The 17,194-nt window shown below is 39.7% G+C and overlaps 1 protein-coding gene across 2 annotated transcripts in view; it reads right to left on the bottom strand.

Annotated features, from left to right (window-relative positions):
- CD109 (CD109 molecule) overlaps positions 1–17,194 on the bottom strand; it is a 126,584-nt gene that overhangs the window by 64,782 nt on the left and 44,608 nt on the right. The window contains exons 6-10 of one of the 2 annotated variants that reach the window (XM_057737937.1): positions 12,470–12,509; positions 9,847–9,931; positions 1,669–1,765; positions 1,257–1,398; positions 470–579 (exon numbers count right to left, since the gene is read on the bottom strand). In XM_057737937.1, coding sequence (XP_057593920.1) covers positions 470–579; positions 1,257–1,398; positions 1,669–1,765; positions 9,847–9,931; positions 12,470–12,509 — 474 coding nt within the window. The remainder of the gene's footprint in view (positions 1–469; positions 580–1,256; positions 1,399–1,668; positions 1,766–9,846; positions 9,932–12,469; positions 12,510–17,194) is intronic. The other variant, XM_057737938.1, reaches the window with a different exon arrangement.

Here is a 17,194-nt window from a genome sequence, read left to right as displayed (position 1 = left end):
AGCCCCACCCAGCAGCATGCCTTGCATATTGTCAAAATTCACTCGGTCAATAAATGTTAATTCAATATTCTCTCAAAAAATTGACTAGATTAGTTGATAATTTTTAACGCTACATCTTTGCTAGAACTAAAATTAGTCATTATAAAAATCAAATTGAAATTGAAATTTTTTGACTAACATCTAATTCCTTCAATTAATTTATAAAAACTTCGATGTCACAATTCAAGTCTAACTTAAATTACTTATTACATATATTTTGAGGAAAAGTTTTTTTGGAAACTACTTTTTCAAATAAATTAGATAAAGTTCATTTAGAAACAATTCTGTGTGCCTCATATACCTAAAGAAGAAAAGTCATCTATCTACTTTGGGCTTAAATGTTTTGAAAAGCACTGAAAGTACTATCTCCTGTTCTGTTTCACTAAACTGAACTTACGGCTTTAGACCATTAATAAATATGCCAACTTACAGAGGCTGTGAAGTTGAGAGATGGCTTTAAGATAGCAGCATAATCAAAAACTTCAATGATGTAATCGTGTTGCTTGAAAAATACATTGGAGCTTGCATTTCTTGAGATACCTGTATTGGAAATTGCAGCATTTAGAAAGTAAAAGTAATATATTACCAACAGCTTCTATCTACCAAATCTCTCCACCTGAGCTACTTCCTAAAGGGGTTAGGATATCAGCACACAGAAGGCTCTTTGGCTTGGCCATGAAGAGGACTACACATGTCCTCCATGGATCCCTTCTGAGCACCATTAGTGCCCCCCAATCAATGACGTGCACCAGAGATCAGGCCACTGACAGAATAGTCATTTTGCACTCTCGGGGACTGGTGAAAGCATTAAAAAACAGAAAGAGCCAAGTAATTAACCTTTATTTACTATTAAAAGAGAAAACTACCTAGGAGCAGGTGAGATTTCAGAAGGTGTTATTTTAAAAAAATAAAAGGAGGACAGTTGGCCTAAAAGGTAGCCCTTCCATGTAGGTTTCAGATTGAAAAAAAAAAAAAGAAAAGAGATGGAAAAAACTATAAATACCTATCACAGGTGGTTGAAGTACAGCCTTTCAAAGAAAATAAGTTTCCCCTTCATTATGAAAACATTCTGCAAGTTAGACTAATAGTTATGACAATTTCAGCATTAAATAGCATCCTTAGGCAACACTGCCCTCAAATGAATGCGCTAATTATACTAAGAGATGACAGAGCAGCACAACATAAATAGCTTTACCTTCACTTCAAGGTCTACAAACCTGTAAGTGATTCTGTCACTGTGGCTAAAATTTCCACCGGCCCAGGAGAAGATAGATTCGTGTGTTCAGAAAGCCCATCCGAAAAATCCATTACTTTTTTCATCTCTTCATCATTAAAAGAGAAGTTTGCAGATCCATTTATCTGTTTTGATAAAAAATTTTCAATTTCACTCTTCACTTTAGCACTTCAGATTTTAGAAACAAAACTCAAACTGAGTCACAACAATACAATGGTTCTGTTTCCACCTTAATCATTTTAAGGAATAGGTAAGTTCTCATTTGTCCGATGATAGAAAGCTCTTGGTTTTCTTACGCTCGACTTTTTGTTAATTCAGTATAAAATCTTATTTCTAGAGAAAGCACACTTACAGTTTTTCCCCATTACAAGTTATAAGATATCCGCAAAAGTTACCTTAAATGTTTTTGTAATATTTTTCTTCACACCCCAAAAGGATAAAGGTAAAAATGTAAGTGTTAGGTCTCCTTTCACTGGCTTCCCATATGTATACCTGAAAAATAATAAACGGGGCCTAACTTAAAACAATTATATTAAAAACATACTCTTACTACCCAGGAGCATACTACAATTATATAAACATACTCTTACCACAAATTTCTAAAACAAAAACATAGTTAGGAATGCGCTTAATAAATGGTAATCCTTGATATTAAGTCTCCAAAATGAGAAGACTTTTAACTACAATACCTCAAAACAGTTCATAATACACACTTTACCCAGCTTCTGGAGATCCCAAAGAAAATTTGATCATAATTGGAAATGACAGTTTCCCATCAAAAGATTTTTAATAGATTATGAAAATCTTTTATTCTTAGAAATCTGGACTGGCCCATTAACTGCATGCCCAGGAAACTTTGTAGCTTTTGAATATTTTAAAATGTTAGTTGAAATTGCATTCACCGTGGTCCACTACTGCAACGTTCCAATATTAACCATCAGGGTTTATTAGACCAAACATACCAGGGCACCAAAGATGCTCATGGTTATTGAAAACTGGTTTTTTGAAAGAACATTTAAAATAAGAGCAATCTGTTTATTCATAGCACCAAAATTATCTTCTTGAATCAAATCTCTCTCTGCTGATTTGCATTCTGTGTGTTAATTATATCCCCTCTCGTGATGGGCAAGTCTCTTCATGTAAAGGAGAAGTGATCTTTGGTAAACCATTTTACTGTCAGAAGGCCTTTTTTCCAGTGTTTCCTGGGTGCCTTCCACCTCTATTGTAAAATGCTCAACCAAACATAGAAGTTAATTTTGCTTTTTGCTCTGTAAACCTGACAGTAAACTCCTGCTTCCACTGAATCCCTGAGTTGAACACAGAAAACAGCCCCTCGTCTGGATCGACTCAACTCGAAAACCAGTGATAAAATATAATATATTCCAAATTAAAGAGAATAAAACGATCCATCTTCAAGTGCACCACCCTTCCAAACAAAAATAGCCAAGTTAGTGGAAACCCCCCCATTAGCAACGTCAGCATCAAATTCATTCATTCAAAAGAGTCCTCAAAACCTAACACTACTTGTATCTTGTTAAAGATTAAATAAATGCGTAACTAGAACACCAGAACATCATATTTTAAAAGTTACATCACACAATAGTACAGGGAGCTTGAGAATTCATACATTATTTTAAGTATTCTCAGACACAAATATTTTTCATTTTGATTTAAATGTGAAGTGGATTTAGCTTCCCAAGCCCCAAGCTGATTTATTTATAATAATCATGAAATAAGGATACTGACAGTTATTGTCCTAAATAGAATCTGGAAGCTTTTGTGATAAACTAATCATTCAGAAAATAATATCTCAACAACTTTTTAAAAAGTAAATCAAAGATATTCTATGATAGCATCATTAACAAAACAAGGATTTTATTTTTCCAGAAAACGACCATAGCACAATAGGTTTACAAAATGATACCTAAAAAAAGTGAACCTATCATTATAATTCATGTTTCTCGCCACCATTTTATTCCATGTCATTTCCAGGATTCAAATGTCTCAATTCGTCAAATAATAACTACATTCTAAGAAGCCTTAGATTATGAAAATAGTATTCTTAAAATTCTACTGTCCAAGAAAGTTATGGAAGTAACTAGATGTGTGCCATGTTATTTTCTGTACATTCCTCTAAAACCTACTATGATGAGGGGAAAGAATCTAGTATTTATTTTAATGAAGTGGGAATAGTGAGCAGATGTTCACATCAAAGCTAATAAACAAATGCAGATTTTTATTTATCTCAGTTAAAGATTTCAAAACTAAATAGAGAGTATTAACCTTCTTCTCCAGGAAATTTCCAGTAATCCTCTGCACATTAACTACGCCTTGATGGGACGAATGGCTACTAGCAAAAGATACCACAATTGTCACCATCTACTCATAGAGGTGACTATAATAGCTAACACGAAATAAATATTTAAAATCATATCTATAACTTAGAGAACTCACACAGAACTCATCTTTCAAAGTACACCCAAGGCACAACTGGAGTTCAAGTCCTATTCTTTACCCCCTAATTTGGTGACAAGACCAAAACTATTGCCCATACACCTTAATTGGGTTCACTCAAAACACCAGGCTTTTGATTGGGTATGGAGGCCTCTGCTGTGCTACACACAGCTTGAAACTGAAATCTTAGGAGTCACCTTGCTCATCCATTTGTTCTTTCGATAAGCATGTATTGGAAGCCCACTCCATGACTGGCACCAAGGTGACATAGCAGCCATGACACAGACACACCCTCAAAGAGCTGGACCAGCCATGTTAATAGTGCTCTGAGAGCTCTAAGGATAGAGAGTTAGCGGCAAGCAGCCACGCCTTGAAATTGCCTACGTAAAGGCCTCTTGGTCAGAAAAAGCATTCTGCAGTCTTGGAAGCACAAATAAAATTTGGGAAGAGAGGGCTTCCTAGGTGGCGCAGTGGTTAAGAATCCGCCTGCCAATGCAGAGGACATGGGTTCGATCCCAGCTCCAGGAAGATCCCACATGCCGTGGAGCAACTAAGCCCGTGTGCCAAAAATAAAATAAATAAAAAAAAAAAAAAAAAAAAATTTGGGAAGAGACTTTGGGAGGGTAGGTGAGGGGCTAGGTGAAATGTTTCAAAAGACACGAAACTAGAAAAGAACTCTGCAAGATACACTAAAAATTCTGAACTCCACCCTCAAGGCAATGGTCTGAAAACTTTCATGCAAAAGAGCCATAGAATTAGATTTGCCTTTTAGTCAAAGGAGGAGAAGGCAGAAGGGGGTGGGGGGGGGGGGGGGCGGGGAGGAGAAGAAAGAGAGAAGGAGGAGAAGGAAAACAAGAAGAAACAACAAGCAGTCTGGATGCAAAGCAGAGAAAAGATTCGATGTGGTAAAAATGGAGGCAGGAAAAACTTTAAGAAACTACAACAGCAGATGAAGAGAGAAAGATGACATCAGCCTGAATCAGGGAGGTGGCAATGGAGAAAAGTGGATGGATTATTTGAGTGATGGTAAGGAGACAGAACCAATAGCAGTGGCTGTTGACTGGCTATGGGGATTGAGGGAGTCGGACGAGTACAGCTGACCTGGGTAGCTGAAGAGAGGGTGGTGTAGTCCACCAAGAGAGGGATGCAGAGAACCAGCTCTGGGAAAGATGACTGTTTAAAGTATCTGTGGGATATCCAGTGGGTGATGTCCAGTGGGTAGCGAGACATGCGGATCTGATTGTCAAGCTAGAAACTGGGCAGGCGATATGGAGTAGGTTTCATCAAATTATAAACAGTAGGGGACCTCCCTGGTGGCACAGTGGTTAAGAATCCACCAGCCAATGCAGGGGACACAGGTTCAATCCCTGGTCCAGGAAGATCCCTCATGCCGCGGAGCAACTAAGCCCATAAGCCACAACTACTGAGCCTGAGCTCTAGAGCCCACGAGCCACAACGCACCACAACTACTGAAGCCAGCAGGCCAAGAGCCTGTGCTCCACAACAAGAGAAGCCACCGCAAAGAGAAGCCCATGCACTGCAAGAAACAGTAGCCCCTGCTCGCAGCAACTAGAGAAGGCCCATGCACAGCAATGAAGACCCACGCAGCCAAAAATAAATGAATAAATTTTTTTAAGTAAAAAAAAAAAAATTATAAACAGTAGCAGAAGCCCTGGCCACGGAGAAGGAAACTCTGAGTAAATGTGTAAAAAATAAAAAAAGAAAAGAGAGCCAAAGAGGCAGCTCTAAGGAACAAGAACATTTACCATGTGGATAGAAGAGAGTTGCTTGCAAAGAGTCTCAAATGAGTAGTCAAAGGGAGAAAAACCAGAAAGGAAATGGGAGAGGACAACAATGTCTAATGTTGCAAAAGGGGAAAAAATTCGTAAAAGCCTAAGAAAGTACCCACAAGATGAGGCAAGAACGAGGTTTTTGTGCTGCAGTGAAAGCAATTTCGATGTTATGGTGAAGGAGAAAGGCAGAAGGCAGCGGGCTGAAGAATGAACAGGATGTGGATAAGCAGAAAAGGCAGCTGGAACTCCGCAAAGTGCTGAGAGACGGGCAGCAGCTAGAAGGGGGCATAGAGGTCAGGAAGGGTTCATTTCCTTTAATGACAAAGACATTTAAACACAGAGTGAAGATTCCAGTAAAGAGTGAAAAGGTTAAAGACACCAAATGGAAGAAAGTGAGACACAGGTAAGAGGGAAAGTGGGCCTGGGATTCTTGTGACAGGAGACCAATCCAAGGTCCAAGTGGAAGGATCGACCTGAAGGGAGGAGCGATGTGCTTTCATTAGACAGCTTCTCACCATCATCACTGCCATCTTCTCTGGGACACAGTATTTATAGGATAGGTCTACGGCCAATTTTTAGAAACTGATCTTGCAGGCCAAAAGATTTTCTTAATCTGTTACAAAGTTGTAAATTGTATCCACAATCTGAATAAAAGCAGACCCTCCCCAAACACACTGGTAAGCCCAGAATTCATGAGCGCTGGGGTGGAGGAGGAACATGTATCCACAGGCCTCTGGGGAAAGAGCCTGGGCTGCCTCAGGGGCCGCTCATCTGAATTCCCACACCAGATCTGCACTGCCCGGGGACAGAACCGCCTCCCTTTGCTCCCAATGCGGACATCATCCCTAGGCAATGGAAGCCTGAAGGAAGGAGATTTAATAGCAAGGAAGTGCTCGGAATAGACTACAGACAGACCTGTATTATTTTATTTGTTTTTAATTTATTTTCTTTGGCATCTGTGGTCAGTGATTTTTTGATGTTACATATAAGAGTCAAGAAAAAGCTTGAAATACTGTGAGAATTACCAAAGTGTGTCACAGAGACATGAAGTGAGCAGATGCTCTTGGAAAAGGCACCAATAGACTTGCTCAATGCAAGCCTGCCACAAACCTTCGATTTGCAAAAAACACAGTATCTGTGAAGTACAATAAAAGTCGTCTTATTGTGCCTTGCTTTATTGCACTTCACAGATACTGTGATGCAGAGACAAGGGAGGAGCAGCCAAGAAACAATAGTGCAGGGACTTCCCTGGTGGCGCAGCCATTAAGAATCTGCCTACCAATGCAGGGGACAAGGGTTCGAGCACTGGTCCAGGAGGATCCCACATGCCAAGGAGCAACTAAGCCTGTGAGTCACAACTACTGAGCCCGTGTGCCACAACTACTGACACCCGCATGCCTAGAACCCCATGTTCCACAAGAGTAGCCCCCACTCACCACAACTAGAGAAAGCCAGCGCACAACAAAGACCCAGTGTAGCCAATTAATTAATTAATTAATTTTTCTTAAAAAAAGAACTAGCCAGGTCTGAGAACTTTAGTTGGCAACAGGAGGCTCACTACCTACAACAAACCAAACACTAAGATGGTCTTTCTGATGTGTTGACTTCACTAGGCTAACATCCCCAGTCACTTACTCAAACACGTCAAGGTGAAGGTACTTAATAGGTGTGATTAAAGTCCATACTCAGCTGACTTCAAGTAAAGAAGATTATCCTAGATCATCTGATCAGCCTGATCTAATCAGTAGAAAAGCCTTAAATGCAGAGCTGAGATTCCCTAAAGAGGAAGAAATCCTGCCTGTGGCCAGAAACAGCAGCCCGAACCGGAGAGCTCTAGCCGCCCCTCCTGACAACCTGCCCTACAGATTTTTGGACTTGCCTAGTTAGTCCCCACAATCAAATAAGCCAAGTACTTGCAGTAAATCTTTTAATATATGTCTCCTGCTGGTTCTGCTTCTCTGGTTGTACCTTGACTGATACACACACTATAGAAAATGAAAAGAACACAATGTGTTGCGCCCTAAAGAACTGCCTGGGGGCCGTCACAATTGCCACGTCATTCTCAGCCATTAGTACCACAAAAAGGCTCCACAAATGAGAATCAGCATGAAACTATAGGGTTCTCACTGGGCTGGTGGGAGGAGGCTGTCAATGTTGTGGCTTTGGGGATCCATGCCCCCTAAAAGTGTATAACAAATCTCCTAGAGAGTTACCAGAGTTTAAGAACCACTGTTTTAACTGGTTGTGTTAAACCCCTGGCACACCCCTGAAAACTAAAAACAGAAAAAAGAAGGTATCCACTTTCCATTTAATCCATGTGGACAGTGATGGTTTATACCCATTTGCAGTCATTGTTTCAAAAGCGTTAGTCAAAGAATTCGAAATAAAACCCAGACAGAATGCTTGACCTTCAGCCAAGATCAAGGGCATGATAATCATTATGAAAAAGCAGGCATTTATGTGTTTTCTAAATCTTAAATTCAGCCACAGTACCCAAATTTACATTGTAAGCTACCTCTTAGTTGAACTAACTTGGTATACAAATCGTAGACACATTTTTGCCTTTATGTCACATGGGTGTCACACGATTTGCTTGCCAAAAGAATCTAAAGCAGGAGTCCTCAGATGTTTTGGTGTGTGGACTCACTGCCCATCACTTGCCACTGCCACAAACCCTCACCAGGAGAGGAAAACTGTGATGAGACAGTGGTGAGATGGAGCCCAGTTTTTACCAGCCATTACAAATAAATTCTGAGGCTAAATAAATTTCACAAACCAAAGCACAGATACTGACACATCAAAAATAAATGATAAATGGCACACCTTTCCTCGGGAAGGAAAAGCAAGCACCTCTTCAAAAGGGCTGCAGAGGTCACCACGAGTGTGCTGAGGTTTACTGGGACCCAGAGCAAGACCTTCTCTAGTCTGGAAGAAGAGGAGCAAGTGACACCAAGAAGGGACAGCTGAGCAGGGAAAGGGTGCTGCAATGCCGTCGCGGCCCCTTAGAGGATTAGGTCAGCACCTGGCCAATTCCAGCCCACTGACAGGTCCCCGAGGAGGGGTCTGCGTCACAGGTGTCACCCCAGCCAAATCCTTGCAAACCCCAGGGGATGGGGAGGAAAAAAAAATTTTTTTTTTAAATTTTCAATGCTACAAGAAATTGTCCCTGGAATTACTTGAGGGCAATCCCAGTCTATACTTTTGAGAGCCACTGGTCTGGAGCTCTGAGGATGCTTTTTGTCTCAGCAAAACAAAATGCTGTGCTGTCCGAGCCAGTGGATCAAAATCATGAAAGCCCCTAGACAGCAGTTACACAGGAGGGCTTGGAAGTCTGTGTAGAAATGCTGAAATGGATGATGAATGTGAATTACTGACTCATCTGCTAATTGCAATAAGGCAACCAAACCCCTCCCCCAAGTCTCCACCTCCATTATTGACAGAGAAAAGAATTAGCATTTAAGGGGTAAGTCACCTTAATCCATGTCAGCTGAAGGAGGAATAAATAAAGATACAGCTTTTTTTCAGTCTGGCACAATCTATCAGGTAAATCCCTTGACTAGTCTTTTTTTTTTTTTTGGTTGTGTTGGGTCTTCATTGCTGTGCACGGGCTTTCTCTGGTTGTGGCAAGTGGGGGCTATTCTTCGTTGTGGTGGCTTCTTTTGTTGTGGAGCATGGACTCTAGGCTCGTGGGCTTCAATAGTTGTGGCACTTAGGCCCTAGAGTGCGTGGGCTTCAGTAGTTGCCGCTCTCAGGGTCTAGAGCACAGGTTCAGTAGTTGTGGCACACAGGCTTAGCTGCTCTGCGGCATGTGGGATCTTCCCAGAGTTGGGATGGAACCCGTGTGCCCTGTATTGGCAGGCAACTTCTAAACCACTGCACCACCAGGGAAGTCCCCCTTGACTAGTCTTGGAAAGACACTAGCCTGTGGGCAATATTTTAGTACCAGATCAGCTTGGAAGCAGAGAAATGGGTGCAAAGACCTGTGCAGACGTGTCCTGTGCTTAATTATTTATTACAAACATTTATTTCCTGCCCACTGGGGTATTTTAGAGGGAATTCTTTTTATTTTTTTTTTATTTTTTTAAGAACTTTTATTGAGATATAATTGACATACAATAAACTCCATATATTCAAAGTGCATGATTTGATATTTTTTTCTTATTAGTAATGTATATATGGCAATCCCAATCTCCCAACTCATCCCACCCCAACACTGGGGTATTTTAATAAGCAGCACACTGTGCTGATGTTCTGGAGCATACAAGGAGCTCGTTGTCATACTGTTTCCTAACAGTTTATAGTCATAAAAAGCAATATGATACTTACTTTGCTGTGACGGTACCATTTAAACTCTCAGAATTTAAAGAACAATATAATGGTGTCTGCAAAGCAACTTCAAATTTTGGTAATACTGGAAAAGAAAAGCAAGGACATTTTAAACAAGCCATTTTCCTCTCATCTTAAAGCTTAACAAACCAGAGAAGAGAACTGTTCTAAAGGAGTTGTTAAATGGTACTGTCTGAACTTAGATTCATTAGGCTCCAAATACACATTAACAATAGGTGAAATCCTTCCATTCAAAAGCAGAAACCCTAGGAGGCTGGTGACTGGACATCGATGGGGGGGAGGCGGGGGCTGCTGTGGACACTCATGTCTGTGAGGCCTCCCACTGGTAGAATCTAAACTGTATCCAGAACCCTAGATGCAAAGCTATCTGAGTGCCAGAAGACCAGGGTTTTCATTCAACTGCCACCCATTAGTGTGCACGTACTGCGGGTTAAAATACTTCCACATCACTTGGTAAATAGCTACTTCTGAGCAGCCCCTTCCCTAGGACTTTCCTCCAATTTGGTTACTAAAAAGCACATCCTGAGGCCCTAAGACTGTCCTTCTTCTGCATGGTAACCTACATGCCGTCACAGAGAAGCCACATCCTTTGAGACCATCAAAGGTAAATCTGGTGACAGTCTAACACAATGGATTGCTACAAAAAGAAAATTGTGTACTAGGATTTCTAGTTAATAACTAAGATACGTCTACAAAGTAATGATGCTTTTCTTGTGCAGCAGGTAGTGGTTCCTGAAGGCAATCCCAAAATTAGAAACCCCTAATTTGGTTGACTTTATGGCTGGTTAAGCTATGAAATATTTTATAAATAGTAATATTATTTAATATAAAGCATTTCACGCGAGTAAAAAAAAAATTGTTTCCTTCCAATCTACAGAAATATTCCTCTTCTTTAACTTCACTGACCAATGAAACAGATCCATCTCATAACAAGGCATCTCACCATTCAATTAACGCAAGAGAAGAATCAAGACGACCAATGAGTCAGCAGAAAAGGGCAGACCTCCAGCTCCAGGCTAAAGACCTTTGGAGTGCCAAGACACTCTGAGGCCCAAGACCAGTTCAGGACTCTGACCCTTCTCCAAGGTCCTGCACCAGCACAGAAGTTAGGGGCCACTCAGAGGTGGAATTTCCTTAGAACATGGAAATTAAAAAGTCCCATCCTCAAACATCACAGGTGGGCAATCAACTGCCCCTCTACTACATACCCCCTTCAACAACATCAGCCACCCAGCACCACCTCTGTGAAATAAAAACAGCCTATGAAAGCCTCAGCCACCTCTGATTTATTCCTCTAGACCAGGGCTGTCCAAAAGAAACAAAATGTGAGCCACGTGGTGTAGGTTTAAATTTCTAGTAGCCACATTTGAAAAGGAAAAAGAAGCAGGTGAAATTAATTTTTGTAATATTTTACATAACCCCATATATCCAAAATATTATCACTTCAACATGTAATCGATATAAGTAATTATTTTTAATGAGGTATTTTTCTTTCTTTTTTATACCGTCTTCAAAATTTGGTATTTTACCCGCTTAGAGCACATCTCCATTTGAAGCAACCACATTTCAGGTGCTCAATAGCCACACGTGGTGAGTGACCCCTGAACTAGGCGACAGAGTTCCAGATCAGGGGTCAGTAAACAATGACCAGCGTGGGCTAAGAATGGTTTCTGCATTTCTAATTGGTTGGAAAAAAGCAAAAGAAGAATATTTCATGACATGTGAAAATTATATGAAACCCAAATTTCCATGTCCATAAATAAAGTTACATTGGACCACAGCCACTTTCACTTACATATTGTCTAGAGCTGCTTCGTGCTACAACAGCAAAGTTGAGTAGTTAAGACAGAGCCACGTGGCCCACAGAGCATAAAGTTTTACTATCTGGCTATTTACAGGAAAAAGCTTTGCTGCTCTCTGCTGTTGTGGATCATGAGACCGAGCTGTGACAATGCTATATGAGACGCATGGACCAGAGCCACAAAAGTGCAAGCAAATGACTTTCCAGAACCTCTATTGCCTGAGTGAGACACAATCTCAAAAAGTAACACAAATCAGATGAAAAAGCTTGTGAAACAAATAGCTGTTCAAGGTATAACTAACACTGGGATCCTATGCCTTCACTCTCTGCTTTCCTTTCTCTCCATCCACCAACAAAACAGTTGGGTCACACATTGCTTACATCTACGTGTTTCAAACTGCGATATTACGAATGTGGCACCTGCAGGAAGAGGATTTACCCGAGTTAAATCCTGTCTTTACCAGTGCTGGGCAAGTGAAAGATACGAGAACTAACTGAGGTTACCATTTAAAAAAACACTGTACCAAACTTTAAATAGGTTATGATCACAACAAAACAGAAAAACAGAATAACTGTACATAAGAAAAAGAGTAGGACAATGGGACTACAGGCAAGCTTGTTCCTACTTTACTCTTTATAATGACCTTTTGTGGAGAAAAAGTGTTCAGACCTATAAGAAATACCAGGATTTTACCTCCACTGGGGTTTTTACTTTAAATAATACATCTCTTAGCAATTTCTCTTATCTCTGTGGAAACTAGTAAATGAGTTTTCCTTCAAAATAAGTTGAAGAACTCTTACCATATTCTGAAACCTGAAATGACTGATAATATGTCTGGTCCTATTGGGAGGAAGAAAAGAAAGACAAGAAAACATGAGTTCTTATTTAATTACTTTGCTAGCTTACTTACTTCACAAAAACATTCAGAAAAGAATTTTAATTACATTTATAATTATTTAATGAACAAAACTATTTATTTTAACTTGTAGAAGTTTACTTTTAGTTATCTGCAATGTGAAATCTTTGAATTTCATGAATTTTTCTTAACAATCCACTAACATAAAAAGGTCACCTGTCTCTTAAATTCACTGCAGGTCATTGAAACAAACTGCTTAACCTGACTTCCCTCATTTGTGAAATGCGAACAAGATTAAATTAGATAATTTAGGAATTTATCAAGCAAGGATAACACATGTCAAAGTAACAAGAAATGACTTCAGATTTGGTTTGTATATCGCTATCAAAGCAAAGCAATGAAGAAAATAAAGTTACACATTATTCAAATATATAAAATAGTCAAGGATACAAAATCATCATGGACCAACACCCTTTATCTTCCTAATTCCTTGAAGTATTTTCTACTATAACCCTGAAATCAATACTCTATCCCACTTTAACAGATATTGTTAGTTATTTCCTTTTCCAGGATCAACAAGAAAACGTGTGGCCTAGAATATCTTTTTATTTTCCAACTCCTCATATTTCTATTTGTCGATTCCTAATCACAGGTAACACATTAAATAGAACCACTTAACAATAGCTAAGAAATTCCACCAGTGAAATGTGTATTCCAATTCTGATTCCCTAAATTTATCAAAGCAAACACAGAGATGCAGCTACAAGATATTGTTTTTTTTTAAAATTCATATTTGTTTAATCTAAAGTAACTGTACATCACCTAAACTAATATGATGGTATAAATCAACTACACCTCAATAAAAAAATAAATAAAATTTTAATAAATAAACTGTACACCAGCAAATTACTTTTTAATCCTAAAAGAAGGATACAGTTCGTTTCAAAGTATAAGACAAATATAACTACTTATATGACAACAAAATAATTGTCTAAAATGGCTTCAGTGGTGTCATTTAAAGTAGATTCCAAAAGAATTGTGTTGATCAGTCTTTAAGAATCTCCACATTTGCCACTTCTATCTTAAAGTGTTTTCATGTCATATATAGGAATGTTATGAATTACATGTCTGATTCATTTATAAGTTCTGATTTGTAATTCTCAAAAAACAAATCAAGAAGGCAATCTACCTGTAATACTGTTTTACTGATGACATAAGAATTCTACTCTTGGGGACTTCCTAGGTGGCGCAGTGGTAAAGAATCTACCTGCCAATGCAGGGGACACAGGTTCGAGCCCTGCTCTGGGAAGATTCCACATGCCTCAGAGCAACTAAGCCCGTGCACCACAACTATTGAGTCTGTGCTCTAGAGCCCATGAGCCACAACTACTGAGCCCATGTCCCGCAACTATTGAAGCCCACATGCCTAGGGCCTGTGCTCCACAACAAGAGAAGCCACCACAATGAGGAGCCCGCGCACCACAATGAAGAGTAGCCCCCGCTTGCAGCAATTAGAGAAAACCCGTGTGCAGCAACGAAGACCCAATGCAGCCAATAAATAAATAAAATAAATAAATAAATTTATAAAAAAAAAAGAATTCTAGTCTTGGGACTTCCCTGGTGGTCCAGCGGTTAAGAATCCGCCTTCCTGTGCAGGGGACACAGGTTAGATCCCTGGTGGGGAACTAAGATCCCACATGCCGCGAGGCAACTAAGCCCTCGCACCACAGAGAAAAGATGCTGCATGCCACAACTAAGACCCAACACAGCTAAATAAATAAATAAAAATAAAATAAATATTAACAATAAATTCTAGTCTTTAAATTACTTTTTGCTTTATGACTGAGGTCAGCACAGGTAAGGCTGTGGAACAAGCAATTTGACAATGATGATGTCTGTTCATCAAGTTAAGTTCATACAGCAGACACCAAGTGAGTGTCTGCATGTGAGTACTGCATGTGAGTACTACAAGTGAGTACTGCATGTGAGTACTACAAGTGAGTACTGCATGTGAGTATGACACCACAGGAGGCTCTGTAAAGGTAAATTACGGTCCTCAGCATCAGAGGGTCAATCTGACATAGAGCAGACACAGCCCAGAGCAATACTGCAAGGCTGACAGTGCGCTGGAGTTTCATGCACGGTGCTTCTACTCTCACTGTCCCCTACGCTTGACTTTCATCTTCTACCCATCTTCCAAGACTTAGCTCAAATATTACGGCTTCCTGGCTCCCCAACCTAAAAGTATTCTCTATGCCTCTATGCACTTTAGTCTGACTTTCTTTGTCACTTTTTACCCTGTATCCTAAATATTTAGGCTTATCTTGCTGCAACTTCTTTGAGGGCCAGGTCCCTGTCTCACCATGTTTTTATCTTTCATAGTTTTTCCCTTGCCAACCTAACAGAGTGCCTGATACCAAAAGAGTTCTCAAATAACATGTATTAGATTGAATAAAAAGTGCTAGCTTTGACAAATGTAGAAAATCAGCTGATTTGTTTGGGCCTCCTTTAAACAGCCTTGAAACCAACTTTGAGGCAATTATTTAACACATAAGTAGTTACATGAGTTTACATTTGAAGTCATTGCTCCCTTCCCGCCTCCCACATTACTAATCATCCCTGACAATTCCTGGATTTTTCATCTCTCCATTTACTGTCTCCCCCCCCTTCACGCAGTCTGTAAACACTGTCACATCTTCTGTTCTCCTGGTACTCAAGTATCTTTCTGACTCATTCCTTGTTTAATGGTCCGCTCTTTCTGAACTTGAAATGTTGGCCCTTTCCATCCTGAGCCCAATGCTCTTCCCATAAGTGAGCTCATCAACTCTCATGGTGTCAAGTGCCATCTCTACACTGAACACTCCTAAACCTCTGTCTCTGGCCATCCCTCAAGCTGGATATTCAGACCCAAATCCACCTTCTGGACACCTCCACCTGAATGTTCTATGGAACGTCCTGGACACCTTTACCTGCATTTAGCTTCCACCAGAGACCTTTTCTGGGTCGTCTCTCCCCATGCTGGGTCAGATGCCCCTTCCCTCCCCATGTATAACTCAATCGCTTTACTTAACACAATAGACTATAATCACCTGCTTTATGTTCATCACCTGACACACACTACGAAGTCATTGGAGGCACAGCACCTAATTCAGCATGCTTCAAGGTTTGCTGAATGAGTGCATGTATTAATAAACGAACACACTGATTTTTGTCCCCAGGCTGGTTCTTACCAGGGGCTCATCAGATCAGCCTCAGTTATCATACAGCATCTCCTGCAAGAAACTGAAATAACCTTCAGACTACCCTGAGGAGGCACAGCCATCCGTCGAGTGACCCATGGAGTAACCTGGGTCACTTATACCTTGAAATGAACTGTATTCTTCTTTTAGGAGTAAAAAATAATTTGCCGGTGTACAGTTTATTTATTAAAATTATATTTATTTTTTATTGAGGTATAGTTGATTTATACTATCTATTAGTTTAGATGATGTACAATTACTTTAGATTAAATAAATATGATTTTTAAAAAGCCAGTATCTTGTAGCTGCATCTGTGTATTTGCTTTGAGGAACTTAGGGAATCAGAATTGGAATACACATTTCATTGGTGGAATTGCTTAGCTCTCTTGAAGTGGTGCTATTTACTGTGTGTTACCTGCATCTTGAAGGAATATGAACATCAGGAAGAGGAAGAAGCCAGCCATCATGGAAAACTGAAGAAAAAGTGCAAGGAAAGTGCTTCCTTCCACTGTCATTTAAATTGTTCCAAGAAATCAAGAAATCATCTTGTAACTGAGTGCTGACAGTGTGCTCTGTACCAGATGAGGTTTTCCCAGAGTGTTTATAAGTAGCAAAATGCAAATCTAGAAATAAGTTATTTTACTGTCCAAGGGGTTTGAAAAGCAGAAATGAGTTTTGTCATTTTCAACATGCGGTCATTAGGCAATCGGGCCATACCAATTTTCACAATGAGTTTAGTTTTTTTAATAAAATATTTTTAGAAAATATGTCATCAAGAATGTAGAAGATACTGAAATATTTTAAATTAACAATAATTCAGAGAATTAGCAGCCATTTATGCCACAGATAACCACAAAAACACTGAAACTGAGTACTTTCCTTAGTCTAGAACAAGGATTAGCAAACTTTTTCTGTAAAGCGCCAGGCAGTAAATATTTTAGGCTCTGCAAGCCATATGGTGCTTGTCACAACTACACAACTCTGCCAGTGCAATGCAAAACAGCCAGAGACAACACAAACAAATGAGGCCAACTGTGTGCCAACAAAACTTTATTTACAAAAACAGGTGTTGAGCTGTATTTGGTCTTTAGGCCAGGGTTTGCTGACCCCATTCTAAAAAATTTATTTCCATATTGTTCTATGTTAGTTCTAGCTGAACTAAACTAAATTTGACTAAATCAAACTAAAAACATGAAGCAAAAAACAACCCCAGACCTTTTTGTAGAAAGTACAAGTTCCATTTACTAAACAACTTTCCTTCACTTTCAAAGAAACAATGTGCTTCAAAGTGAGTTTTTAATATTTATTCTAGCTCATCAAATAAAGCTTGTGCTCATTCACTCTGGTGCAAATGGAGAAAGAGGCTGACCTGAAGGCTTAAATACCTGGGCAGCATGTCTTCTAAGCAAACACTTTTCCAGACAAAAGAA

The sequence above is a fragment of the Hippopotamus amphibius genome, chromosome 6 (assembly GCF_030028045.1).
Source record: "Hippopotamus amphibius kiboko isolate mHipAmp2 chromosome 6, mHipAmp2.hap2, whole genome shotgun sequence".
Lineage (NCBI taxonomy): Eukaryota > Metazoa > Chordata > Mammalia > Artiodactyla > Hippopotamidae > Hippopotamus > Hippopotamus amphibius.
Note: the sequence above shows the minus strand (reverse complement) of the source record. Positions and strands in the feature narration are given on the sequence as shown.